Raw genomic sequence first — 13,033 nt, 5'->3', positions numbered from 1 at the left:
GTGGTTTAAGCATCTGATTTTTTATCTCAGCTCAGGTCTTGATCTCAGGGTCTTGAGTTCAAGCTCTGTGTTGGGCTCCACACTGGGTGTGGAGCCTACTTAAAAAAACAAAACAAAAAAGGGGCACCTGGGTGGCTCATCCAGTTGAGCACTGGACTCTTGATTTTGGCTCAGGTCATGATCTCGGGGTCGCGGGATCAAGTGTTGCATAGGGTTCCACGCCCAGCAGGGAGTCTGCTTGGGATTCTCTCTCTCCCTCTGCCCCTCCCTGCTATGCTCGCTTTCTCTCTCTCAAATAAATAAAATAAATCTTTAAAAAGAGAGAGAAAATAAAGCTGTTGTAAATACTCATGTGTAGGTTTCTGTGTGTGTGCAAGTTTTCATTTCTCTGGGACAAATAAGAGTGAGATGGCTGAGTCTCATGGCAAATGTTTTTTTAATTTCCAAAATATGTCAGACTGTTTTCCAAAGGGGCTGAACCAATATGCATTCCTACCAGCAAAGTAAAAATGTTCTAATTGCTTTCCACATCCTCACCAGCACTTGGCTTTGCTGATTTTTTGTTTTTTGTTTTTTGTCTTTTTTGGTTTTGACTTTTTAAAAAATATTTTTGAAGATTTATTTCTTTAATTGAGAGAGAAAGAGAGAGAGAGTTGGGGGAGGCGCAGAGGCAGAGACTCTTCAAGCAGACTCCCCGCTGAGTCTCTCTCTTTACAGGAGAGGTGGTATACTCTCTGAAACTGCCATAACAAATGGCTACACACTTGGTGGCTTGAAACAACAGAAATTTGTTCTCTTACAATTCTGGAGGCCGAAAGTTGAAATCAAGGTGTCAGCAGGGCTGTGCTTTTTACAGAAGCCCTAGGGGAGAATCCGTTCCATGCCTCTTCTAGCTTCTGGTGGTTGCCAGTTTCCTTGGCTGAAACCACGTCATTCTAGTCTCTACCTCAATGGCTATGTCACCTCTGTGTGTCTCTTAGAAGGACACTTGTCATTGGAATTAGGGCCAGCCTAGATAATCTAGTAGGACCTCGTTGTCTCAAAATCCTTAATATAATTATACCTGCAAAGAACCTTTTTCTAAATAAGGTAAATTTCACAGGTTCTGGGCATTAGGATATGGTTCTTTGGGGGTAGATAATTATAGCAGTAGAAGTTCTACCTTCCAGGAAGATTTCCCTTCCTCGCTGTCCCCAGGGCTGTCCAGCGTGAGCCTGTCATGCCCCAGCAGGCCACTGCCATCTGGCCAGCACACCATCAGAACTCTCTCTGGAGTGGGAGAAGAGGCTCCACTGTCTCCCAGGACTCAAACAGCAGGGTATCACCCCCACATAGGAAGGGGGTTAAGATGCTGGTAGGCCAAAACCAAAAATAAACAATGTGACAGATGCCCACTAGAGATAGGAGTCCCCCCCCACCCCTGCCTGCATCTTTTGAGTCACTGATAGTGACTCATTTCTACAGTTCTCCTGGGACATAAAACTGTTTTTGATTTATTATTTGGGGAGTAAGAGGGAGCCAAGGACTTTCACTTAGTTCTTCCTAGTACATTAACCTTTAGTTCAAGGGTCAGGGGGCCCAGGTGAGGATTTGACCAGTTCCTGAGGAACATAGGATGGATTTCACGCCTTGCAGTTCTGTACTCTCACACCCCCTGACTCTTATTTTAATGGTCCTATGCCTTGTAGCAACAGACCTTAAAAGATTCTTTGAGCTATAGCACATAAAGGTCTTGACTTTCTTTTTTTTTTTTTTAAGATTTTATTTTTAAGTAATCTGTATACCCAGCATGGGGCTTGAACTCACAACCCCTTGACCAAGAGTCACATGCTCTATGGACTGAGCCAGCCAGGAGCCCCTTCTTTATTCCCTTCAAATCTGTTTTGACCAAAGCCACTTAGCTCCCAGAACTTGACCCTCAGAGGACACATGATCTCTGGTGTTCACAGCTGATAATTTTATTAGCTATTTCTCCTCTGTGTGCTGTGGGATGCTGTTTTCTCAATACTGACCATAAACAGGAATCTCAGAAACTTTTGCCTAAAGCCTGGGCCTGAAGCCATCTTTCTGGTGCCAATACTTGGATCAGTTAGGGCTCTTTGATGCCAACAGCCAAAACCTACCCTGGCTAATGAAATAAAAAGAGAAGGAAATAGAAGGATATTGGGTGGGTCACAGAGCTGAGGAAGGAACAGGGTAACCTGTCTTGGAGTGGGAATCGGGGTGGCTCTGAAGCTCCCACAATAGGAGCTCATGGATCGTTTGTTAAGGATGTTGCCCAGATTGGGGCGCCTGGGTGGCTCAGATGGTTGGGCGTCTGCCTTCGGCTCAGGTCATGATCCCAGGGTCCTGGGATCGAGCCCCGCATCGGGCTCCCTGCTTGGTGGGGAATCTGCTTCTCCCTCTCCCTCTGCCTGCTTCTTCCCCTGCTTGTACACTCTCTCTCTCTGTCAAAAATAAATAAAATCTTTAAAAAAAAAAAAAAAAAGGATGTTGCCAAGACCTGACTAAGCAATAGCTGTTTTCCTTTTGTCAGTCTAACCACCAATTCAGATTCTCCAGGGAAAGACAGATGGCCTAGTTTGGGTCACCCACCCATCCTTGTCTCTAGAATCTGCAAGCCCTGTGATTGGCTGTCTCACCAGAGCCTCAGGAAGCAGGAGAGGCTGCTCTCAGAGGCAGGAAAAGTTGTGCTGGGCAGGCCAAATATGGCCCCAGCCTCTGGCCTTCTCTGAGTGGGGAAAGACACGGTCCCTGCTCTAGGGAAGCTGCCAGTCCGATGGTGGAGACACAGCCTGTGCCCTCAATGACCCTCCAGTCTGATGGGAAGACTAGTCACAAAACTAAAGAGATTTAAGAGAAAGAGGAAATGTAGGTAATGGCACAGATATGTTCAAGACAGGGTTTTGGAAAAAAAAAAAAGAAGACAGGGTTTTGGGTTTTTTTTTTTTTTTTTTTAAAGATTTTATTTATTTGTTTGAGAGAGAGAGACACAGCGAGAGAGGGAACACAAGCAGGGGGAGTGGGAGAGGGAGAAGCAGGCCCCCCGCCGAGCAGGGAGCCCGATGTGGGACTCGATCCCAGGACTCTGGGATCATGACCCGAGCTGAAGGCAGACGCTTAACGACTGAGCCACCCAGGCGCCCATTTTTGGGGTTTTTTAGTAGTGAAAAACCAGAAACAGCTAAAATACCCTAAAAAAAAGGGAAATGATTAAATAATTAAATGATTAAATGATTACATACTCTGTATCAATATATAAGCATTAAAATCAGGTTTTTGAAAAAATAGTAATATGAGAAAATATTAGTGGTGTAATACTAAGTGAAAAATATTGGATACTAAATTGTCCAACTGTGTAAAGCAGTATATACAGAAGGAGGGAAATACACCAAATAAACATTTTGAGTACTTTTATATGTGAGGCCTTGAGGCCAATACATATATTATTTTACTAACCCTTATGTGATAGATACTATTTTTTAAAAGATTTTATTTATTTTAGGGAAAGAGAGGAGCAGAGGGAGAGGGACAAGCAGACTCGCCACTGAGTGTGGAGCTCCACATGGGGCTTGATCTCAGGACTGAACTGAAACCAAGAGTCAGATACTCAACCACCGACTGAGCTACCCAGGAGACCCTGTGATAGATACTATCCTCCCCATTTTATAGATGAAGAGACTGAGGCTTGGGTAGGTTAACTCCATGGATGGTCACATAGGTAGTAAGTGGCTAATGCAATCCAGATCGGTCTAAAGCCAAAGTCTGTGTTTTTAAGATGATCTTGGCTCTCCTGAGCTCCCAATGTTGGGGTTATGAGTGATTTATATTCTTTTATGTAACTTTCCTGAATTGTCCTTTCTACATCAAACATGTATCTACCTATGCAGTCAGGAGAAATATATATTTTGAAAAAGAGTGTTAAAAAAGAAATATGCAACAAAAACATATAAACAGGAGAAAGATACTGTATTGAACAAAAACATGTGTAAGGTCTGGGAGCTTCCTTTGCGGTACTTTGTAGTGTTTGTTATCACACTATCAGTCTGCATTGCCAGTATACATACATACATGTAAATATCTCACTGTCTTTGAGGGCAGGGGCCCTGTCATTTTTATCTCTGTGGTAGGGAATTGCTTAGGGAAGATATCCTCCAACATAGGGCTTAGGACATAATACGCTCTTAGTAATTGTGGAATGAGAGAAACCACAGAGACGAGAAGCCGGTGACCGGAAGACACAATCAGAAAAGGTTTTGCCTCGCATCGGGCTCCCTGCTCGGCGGGAAGTCTGCTTCTCCCTCTCCCACTCCCCCTGCTTGTGTTCCCTCTCTCACTGTGTCTCTCTCTGTCAAATAAATAAATAAAATCTTAAAAAAAAAAAAAAAAGAAAGAAAAGAAAAGGTTTTGCTGGACTCCAGGGGGTTGGGGGTTCTGAGAGGGCGACTAAGGAGCCAGGGAGGGGTTGGATGGGGAGGGGGTGGGGATGGGGGTGGGGGTGAGGGTGGGGGTGAGGCTGAGGCTGAGGCTGGAGGTGGGGGGACGACTGCTCAGGAGGAGGTTTTGGTTTTGAGGCAGGTATTGAGCGGGAGGAATGTGACAGCGACAGTCTCAGGCCCAGCCTCCCAATTTTTGTCGTCCCCCCTGCCTCGCGCTCAGGAGGGTGAAGACGGGTCTCAGTTCCCTATGGCGGGAGTGCGCGGTGGGCGGGCCGGGCGCTCCCCGCACCTCCCCCGGCCGGTCTCGGTTTCCACTCCCCCTTCGGACCGGAGTCCCGAGGCGCTGGCCGCGGTGCTGAAACAGAGCTCTCGAAGAAGGGAGGAGGGGGGGGCCGGGCCGCGGCGAGGGGGGGGGGCTCTCGGGAGCTCTAAGCGGGAAGGGGGGGGGGGGAGGGCGGTGCCAGTAGGCCTGAGACCCTGGCAGGCTGGAGAGGAGGCAGGAGACCGGAGACAGCCTGGCTAGAGCGGACAAAGGCATCTGGACAAGCTTTCCCTGAAGAAACCAAGGTTGTGTTACTGGTCTTATTTACTAATCCTCTTTCTTCTACCTTGGAGGGACCCTCACCTTGTACCCTTACCTCAGCCTCCTCCCCAAACCTGGCTAAGGAGTGACCCACTCCTAGGCCTCTGTCTGCAAAGTATCTGGCTTACAGCCCACAGGATCCCAGCCCAGGGCCTACATCCTCACCATGGTGAAGTTGCTGCCTGCCCAGGAGGCAGCCAAGATCTACCATACCAACTATGTGCGCAACTCGAGGGCTGTGGGTGTGATGTGGGGCACGCTCACCATCTGCTTCTCGGTACTGGTCATGGCCCTCTTCATCCAGCCCTACTGGATTGGTGACAGTGTTAACACACCCCAGGCAGGCTACTTTGGCCTTTTCTCCTACTGTGTGGGCAACGTGCTGTCCTCTGAACTCATCTGCAAGGGTGGCCCGCTGGACTTCTCCTCCATTCCCTCTAGAGCCTTCAAGACTGCCATGTTTTTTGTGGCCTTGGCCATGTTCCTCATCATTGGCTCCATCATCTGCTTTAGCCTCTTCTTCGTCTGCAACACGGCCACGGTCTACAAGATCTGCGCATGGATGCAGCTGGCTGCAGGTGAGCAAGATTAATGGGAGGACAAGCAGGGACCCCCACCCCCCCAGGCCATAGGGGAAGCTGCACCATTCCACCCTCTGTGGATGCTCTGGGTCTCCTACCCAGACGCTCTCCTTTACATTATTTTTTTTTTCAAAGATTTCATTTTTTAAGTAATCTCTACTCCCAACATGGGGCCCGAACTCACAACTCCAAGATCTAGAGTTACACGCTTCACCGACTGAGCCAGCCAGGCGTCCCTCAGCTGTTCTCCTTTAGCCCAGCCCTACTTAGTACTCTGCAGAAGCTTCTAGGAGTAGAAAATTTTAGAATGGCTGAGACCTAAAGGATCGTTGAGATCGAATTGGAGTGCTATGCTGTGACCTTTCCCATAGAAACTTGCATTTAAGTTCCCTCTTTCAAGGTGGAGTGAAAGTCTTTGTTCCCTAGTTATAGGTTTCCATACTTGAGGCAATAAATGGGAGTGATATTTTGTGGTGGAGGAGTAGGGTGGTGCCTAGGGTCTTTTTTTTTTTTTTTTTTAAAGATTTTATTTATTTATTTGAGACAGAGAGAATGAGAGAGAGAGAGCACATGAGAGGGGGGAGGGTCAGAGGGAGAAGCAGGCTCCCCGCCGAGCAGGGAGCCCGATGCGGGACTCGATCCAGGGACTCCAGGATCATGACCTGAGCCGAAGGCAGTCGCTCAACCAACTGAGCCACCCAGGCGCCCCTATGCCTAGGGTCTTTTAAAACTATGTGGGGTAGGTGGCTACTTATGGTTCCCAGAAATAAGGCCTTCCCTGTCCCTTTGTCTTTCTCCTGGCCCAGGCAGGCCTCTCAGTCCTTGAGCCAGCTGGTCCTATTCTCTAAAGCCTTGTCCAGCAGCACTCCAAATCAATGACCTGGGGTGGGAAGGAAGGAGTGAGGGCAGGGATCTGTGGATCCTTAAAGGAGAAAGAACAAATGCCTAGAAGTGGGAGATGGAGACATCTAGGATGTGCTTGAGATCGAATTGTTCAACCCCCTCATCTTGCAGATGGGAACTGAGGTCCAGAGAGGGGAAGTGGGTCCCAAGAAACTAGATGTATTCCAAAGACATTAGTGAGCCACACATTTACATAAGTATAATGACTTACAAAGTACTTTCACATATATCATCTGGAGGAGCCCTATCCCTACCTAGCGAGGGAGATATTACTCTTATTTTATAGATAAGGCTCTTAGTGGGTAACTTGTCTTTAGCACAGGTAGTGATAGACAGAACCTTTGATTCAAAATCTTGTACTCAGGCCACTCACCTGGCTCCAGAGCTGCCTCCCCAATCCATCTACCATCTCCCTCTCCTACTCGTCTTTCTATACATTGAGGGAGAGGCTGGGGCAAGGCTGAGGTAAATCTTGGTGAGCAGTGGGGAGTAGGAGGGGTAATGAAGATTTGGCAGTTTTGTGACAAAGAGGAGTAGAGTGGACCCTGGCATGCTTACCAGCTGGTCCTCCATATCAGAGCTATGGAATGCTGGAAACACAACCACTCCTCTCATTCTCCACACTGTCCCCTCCCACAGCCTCCGGCAACAGGTACCATTTGGTGAACAGGCAGTGCTTGGGAAGGCCTGGGTGGGGTAGGCATCAGCAGGCCATTTGAATTAGACTCCAGGTCATGGAGCTGGAGACACTGATAGCAGAGGTGGCCAGATGCCACCCTATGAAACATTTATGTTGGGGGAGAGTGAAGGTGGTGTCATGTTCCATTCTTTAGTGTAGGGGAATGGAAGATGAGCCAAAGGGAGGGATGAAGAGGGCTATGTGCTCTGCAGACAGCAGCTGGGACATGCATCCATTTGAAGATGCTTAAGCCAGTTAGTTTAACCTTGCCAAGAAGCCTGAGACCAGGGAGGGGAGCAGAAGAAAGGAAAGAGGACTGATGACGGGGGCAGTGTGGGGCGGTAGTTTAACAATGTTAATTGAGCTTCTGGATGCCAGGTATAAGCTGTGTGTGGTTCCAGCTCCTAGAAACACAGGTAGGGCAAGTTGCTTGTCTCTCTGAGTCTTGGTAACCTCATCTGACAACAGGACATCCTATCACAAAGTTCTGGTGAGGATGGGATGTCTAATGCATATAAAACACCTTCTACGTGCTTGACACATAGTAGGTGCTCAGTTAATGTGAAAAACACAAAGGCAACTTTATCAGTCAGGATGGGTGCGGTGACAAATAACTCCCAAATCTTAGTGGCTTAAAGCAAAGCTTTATTTTTTGCTTGTGGTACATGCTCATTGATCAGTTGGGGGCTTGGCTCTCACTGTTCTCTCCTGGAACCCTGGCTGATGGAGCATCAGCTGTCCTCTGGCTGTCATCATGGCAGAGTGAAAGGGAGCTCTGAAAGGTCTCTCCCTAGCAGTTAAATGCTCTCGTCTGGAAATGCACACTTTTCCACTCACGTTTTGTTTTCTTTTTTTTTTAATTTTTTTTAAAGATTTTATTTATTTATTTGACAGAGACACAGCGAGAGAGGGAACACAAGCAGGGGGAGTGGGAGAAGGAGAAGCAGGCTTCCCGCCGAGCAGGGAGCCCAACGTGGGGCTCGATCCCAGCACCCTGGGACCATGACCTGAGCCGAAGGCAGACGCTTAACGACTGAGCCACCCAGGCGCCCCTCCACTCATGTTTTGTTTTCTAAGGGAACTCTTATGGCCTTGTCTAACTTGAAAAGAGGAGAGCTAGGAAGTATAATCCTACTATGTACCTGAAACATTTGTGAACACCTCTAATGACACCCACATCCACTGAGGTTGCTTCCATTGGCTTCAGTGCCAATAATAATAACCACAACTGACAGTAACTGGCTGCTTGCCATGAACCAGATGCTGCAGTGAGCGTTTTCTCTACCTGACCACACTTAATCCTCATAACTCTGCTATGAGTCAGGCATTGTTATCCTTGTTTTACAGATGAGAGACTGGAAGTCAGAAAGGGTAAGTAAACTCCCCTTAGAGTCTTGAGATACTACAAATGGGGGTGACCCCCACTGTGCCCAGGCCTCTGGGTCAGGTGCTCACAGAGGGCCGTGGCACCCATAGTAACAACCTGTTTCCAGGTTAGAGGCCCTGGGCTATTTTCCAGAGATGCTATGGAAGGAGAATGGGGCCAAGGGGAGGAGATGGGGAGAATGGAAAGTCCAAAAGGGCAGCTCCTTTCTACATTGAACTGTTCCCGTCCCCCACCACGGTTAAGGCACCTAAGTACTGGTCTTATACCAACTGGGGAAGGCCATAGGTTTTACCAAAAAGCTCTGGGAGGGTTCCTGCTCCCCTCCCCTAAATATCTTCCTGAAACACTTCTCATTTTGTCACTAAGTCTGAAATGTCAGCACTAAATACATTCAGCTCTTTGGAGAGGTGTGTCTGGGAGTTGAGGGAATTAACTTTGAGGTCAAAAAAGTCAGAAGCCAGGTGTTGGCTCTGCTGTAGCTGGATGACTGGGCAATTCACTTGGTTTCTCTGAGACCTCAGTTTTCTAACCTGTAAAATGGGATATCAATACATGGCCTACTTCACAGAACTGTTGTTGGGATCGAGAGAAAAATGGTACATGAAATATTTTGTGACCTATAAGAGAACTATATAAATAATTTTGTCCTGTATAAAATGAAAGGAGAGTTGATATATTTAGGTGGGGAGGTGGGATCCTGATCTTTATACTTTCTATGCATTCGTTTGATCTGCTGACCTTCCTTGCAAGTGCAAGCTGAGCCCAAGGTAGGTAACTGGGTCCTGTGAGGTGCTTCTCAGGTGCTCCTGGGTGGGCCAGAGCCTTGGAACTAAAGAGCCTCCAGGCCTGTGGAAGGAGGGTGAGGAATGGGAAAGTGGCACAGATAATGGAAGGCACTCCCTGCCTACATAGTGGTTGTCCTTGGGGTCGCCTTGGTCACATTCCAGGATTATGTCACCTATCTGTGCAGCGAAGGTGGGGTGGTCATTGGTGGGAGGGCATGGGAGAAGTGAGGAGAAGGTAGGGAAAATGACATTTTTGGCTGTAAATACTAAGTCAATAAAAGCACAGGATTGGCTAATCGTAGCTAACACTCATGAAGTACTAAGTATGTGCCAGGCACTTTTCCAGTATTAACCCATTTGAACCTCACTTCAATCCAAACAGGTAGGGACTGTTCATATCCCCACTTTATGGATGAGGAAACTGAAGCCAAAGAAGCTTAAGTGCCTTGCTCTGAGCCACACAGCTAGTTAGCAAAGAGCTGGGCTTGAAATCCAGGCAGACTGTGCTAGTGTTTCCCAGCTTTTCCTATTGAGAGAATTACCTGAAAGAATGTTTTTAAAAACAGGGATTCCTGAGCCCAACCCTGGCCTGGAAATCAGTATTTTAAATAAATATTAGGGGTTCTTAAATTCAGGGAAGTGTGAGCAACTGCACTGACCTGTACTGGGTCAGGATGAAGAGATCTATTTGCTTGAATGAAAGGTTCATGAAGGAAGCAGCCAGAGATGGGGCTGGAAAACTTTGTGTATCCATTAAATCTAAGATTCCAAGTTGTAGGACATGCCATGCATTATTCTATGTGCTATAAAAAGGAAAAATACTTTTTCTTTTTTTTAAGTAGCCCAATGCAGGGCTTGAACTCACAACCCTGAGATTAAGACCTGAGCTGATATCAAGAGTCAGACACTTAACCAACTGAGCCACCCAGGCGCCCAGGAAAAATACTTCTACTCAAACCATGGCCTGAAGCTTTCTTATTATACTTATTTCAGAGATAACGGAGTATGAATAATTGTACATCTTAGAAATGATGAGTTCTCTGGGCTGGGATCAGATTTTGGAGGGGTTTGAAGCCAGAGAGGGGCAAGGCTGAGGGCCTGGTAGGACCACTTGGTGCTATGGCAGAATATTCCCTGGGCTGAGGAGCTCCACTTTCTGCCTCTACTCCTGACCAAGAGCAAGTCTCTTTAGCTCTTGGATCCTCAATTTTCTCCCCTGGGTTCTACAAGAATGTTGGTAGGAGCTGCCCCATACCTCTCAAGGCTGTTAACACAAAGAGAAGGGAGGTGACAAGACGGAAGCAGTGCAAGGTGGGCGGTAGAAGGCTGAGCACACCCAGCCTGACACCATCTGCACCCCCTCCTACCCCCTCAGCCACAGGCCTGATGATTGGCTGCCTGGTCTACCCAGATGGTTGGGACTCAAGTGAGGTGCGGCGCATGTGTGGGGAGCAGACGGGCAAGTACACACTGGGTCAGTGCACCATCCGCTGGGCCTTCATGCTGGCCATCCTCAGCATCGGAGACGCCCTCATCCTCTCCTTCCTGGCCTTTGTGCTGGGCTACCGGCAGGACAAGCTCCTTCCTGATGACTACAAGGCAGATGGAAAAGGTAACTCGCCATCCCCCAGGGAGGTGGGGCTTCCTCTCAGCCAGTCCCCAGAGGATTGGTCCCTGGCCAGGGGTTGGGGACATCAAGACCAATTAGACACAGCCCTTATTCCAGAGGCCAAGGGCCAGTGGGGTTTTGCAAGCCAGCAGGTGATGAGGTAATGACAGAGGTTGTCTGTGACAGAAGGGTGTCCTCCTGCCTCCCTCAAACCCCCACTCCTGTCAGGGTCTACAGGGGAGAGAACCCTGATCCAGCCTGGGGAGCTAGGGATGGCCTCCTATAGAAGGTGGCACTGAGGCTGGGTCTGGAAGTTCACTGGGGGTTTGTTTGGTGGAGAGAGGAACAACAGGTTAGCAGAGGGGCTGAGTTGTTGGGGCAGGAGAGAAAGGCAGGTTGGGGGCAGATGTGACAGCTCCTGGAGTACAGATGGTGGGCGCTCCCTTGAGTTGGGGAGAGAGCTTTGGGGTTCTTTGTATGCCATCCTGTTTCAATTTCCTTTGGCCCAAATCCTATCCCTGAGTTTTAAGAGTCAGATGTAGCTGACCCAAAGCCCAGGCAGACGTCTCTTCAGCCTTTTCTGACTGTTTCTCATTGACCTTTTTTCCTCCTAGGGTAGTTTCTGCTCCTTTCTGTCATTAGGCTCTTCCCCTGTGTTAAGGGGCTTTCTCGGGGCATAAATTTTATCTCCTAGTCATAGGGCAAGTCCTGTCTCACACCACTGTGAATCCCAAAATGCCTACCCAGCAGGTGGCCACTGTGAGGGGCCTGTTGCACCTCAGAGACGTCTCCAGTCACCTTTCCCCACAGTTGTCTTCACCCCATTGACCTGAACTAGAAGAAAGAGGTAAACTCCCTTGCCCCCCATGACCAAGGACCTTTCTTAGATAAGGAACTTGAAGCCTGGAAGGGAGACCCACCCAGAGGTACACGAAAAGGTGGTGGCAAGGAGGACCCGGAATTCTGGTCTTCTCTGGCTCAGCCCAGGGCCCACTTCTTCATAAGGAAGTAATCAAACATCTTGCCCTTCTTTGGAAGTGGAAGAAGAGTGACTCATACACCTAAGTTATGAAAAGCAAATTACTAGAATGAGCTGGGTCAAGGAGGAGAGAAGACAGAGGTATCTTTCCATTGTAGGACGTGCCTATAGCTTCTAGGTTCTGAGAACACTTAAGGCCTGGGTCCCTTGCAAACCCCATAAAGGGAAGGGAAATGGAGCTAATATAAATACTGAGCCATTTCCATGCGCAGGAGTGATGTAAGTTTTGTTCATAGGAGCCATTTTTATTTAATCTGCACAGCAACCCTGCGAGGGCAGGTTGGAGATGGGGGAGTCCAGCAGCAATTTGTACGACCAGCATTTTCTCCAGTGATGGAGAGTTTCTCAGGAGGCTTCATTTAGCAGAGTTGCTGGAAGCATTTTGTTCAGCTCTCAGCCTCAAGACAGGGCCAACCTTAAATCTGTCTGCACACATGCAGAGAATATTTTTATATTACTCATTTGTATTCTTTCCCTTTCAGAAGGGATTCTTTCAGCTGGAAAGAAATTTTATTGGCATCATTCATTCATTCATTCATTCATTCAGTAAGCTCCACACTTAGCATGGAGCCCAAGGCTCACGACCCTGAGATCAAGAACTGAGCTGAGATCAAGAGTCAGACACTTAACCAACTGAGCCACCCAGGCGCCCCCACATAATTCTAAAGGGAAGTGCTTTCTTACGAAGTGATGGTTTTGTCCCTTTGACACTTTTCTTTACAAATCAAAATGTCAATTGGCTCTCTTCTCCTTCCTTGTCCTTCTCTTTTCATATCCCATGCACCTGTATTCAATCTTTTCAGATTTTTTCTCTCCATATTTTAGTTCCTTCACTATCATGCAGCATTTAGTTCATCCTTTTATTACCTGTTAGAAAACACCTACACAGTCTTTCTGAATACATCTAACTACTCAGTGAAGTAGTTATTGTCTCTGTCAAAGCACAGAATTGGATCAGGAGGGCAGAGGTTGAGTCCTAGTTCTTTCAAGTCACTTTCTTCAAGGTAAAAAGGGGGACTCCTGCTCTG

General features: G+C 47.7%; 1 protein-coding gene across 1 annotated transcript; it reads left to right on the top strand.

Moving 5' to 3' along the window:
- The first annotated feature begins 5,188 nt into the window (after positions 1-5,188).
- LHFPL5 (LHFPL tetraspan subfamily member 5) lies at positions 5,189-11,130 on the top strand. Its single transcript, XM_021684637.2, has 2 exons — positions 5,189-5,600; positions 10,733-11,130. The coding sequence occupies exons 1-2, from the start codon at positions 5,189-5,191 to the stop codon at positions 11,128-11,130; spliced, it is 810 nt and encodes a 269-aa protein (XP_021540312.2).
- The last annotated feature ends 1,903 nt before the right edge of the window (positions 11,131-13,033 follow it).

Source organism: Neomonachus schauinslandi, chromosome 8, assembly GCF_002201575.2.
Source record: "Neomonachus schauinslandi chromosome 8, ASM220157v2, whole genome shotgun sequence".
NCBI lineage: Eukaryota > Metazoa > Chordata > Mammalia > Carnivora > Phocidae > Neomonachus > Neomonachus schauinslandi.
The sequence above is the reverse complement of the archived record's forward strand: the minus strand, read 5'-3'. Positions and strand labels throughout refer to the sequence as shown.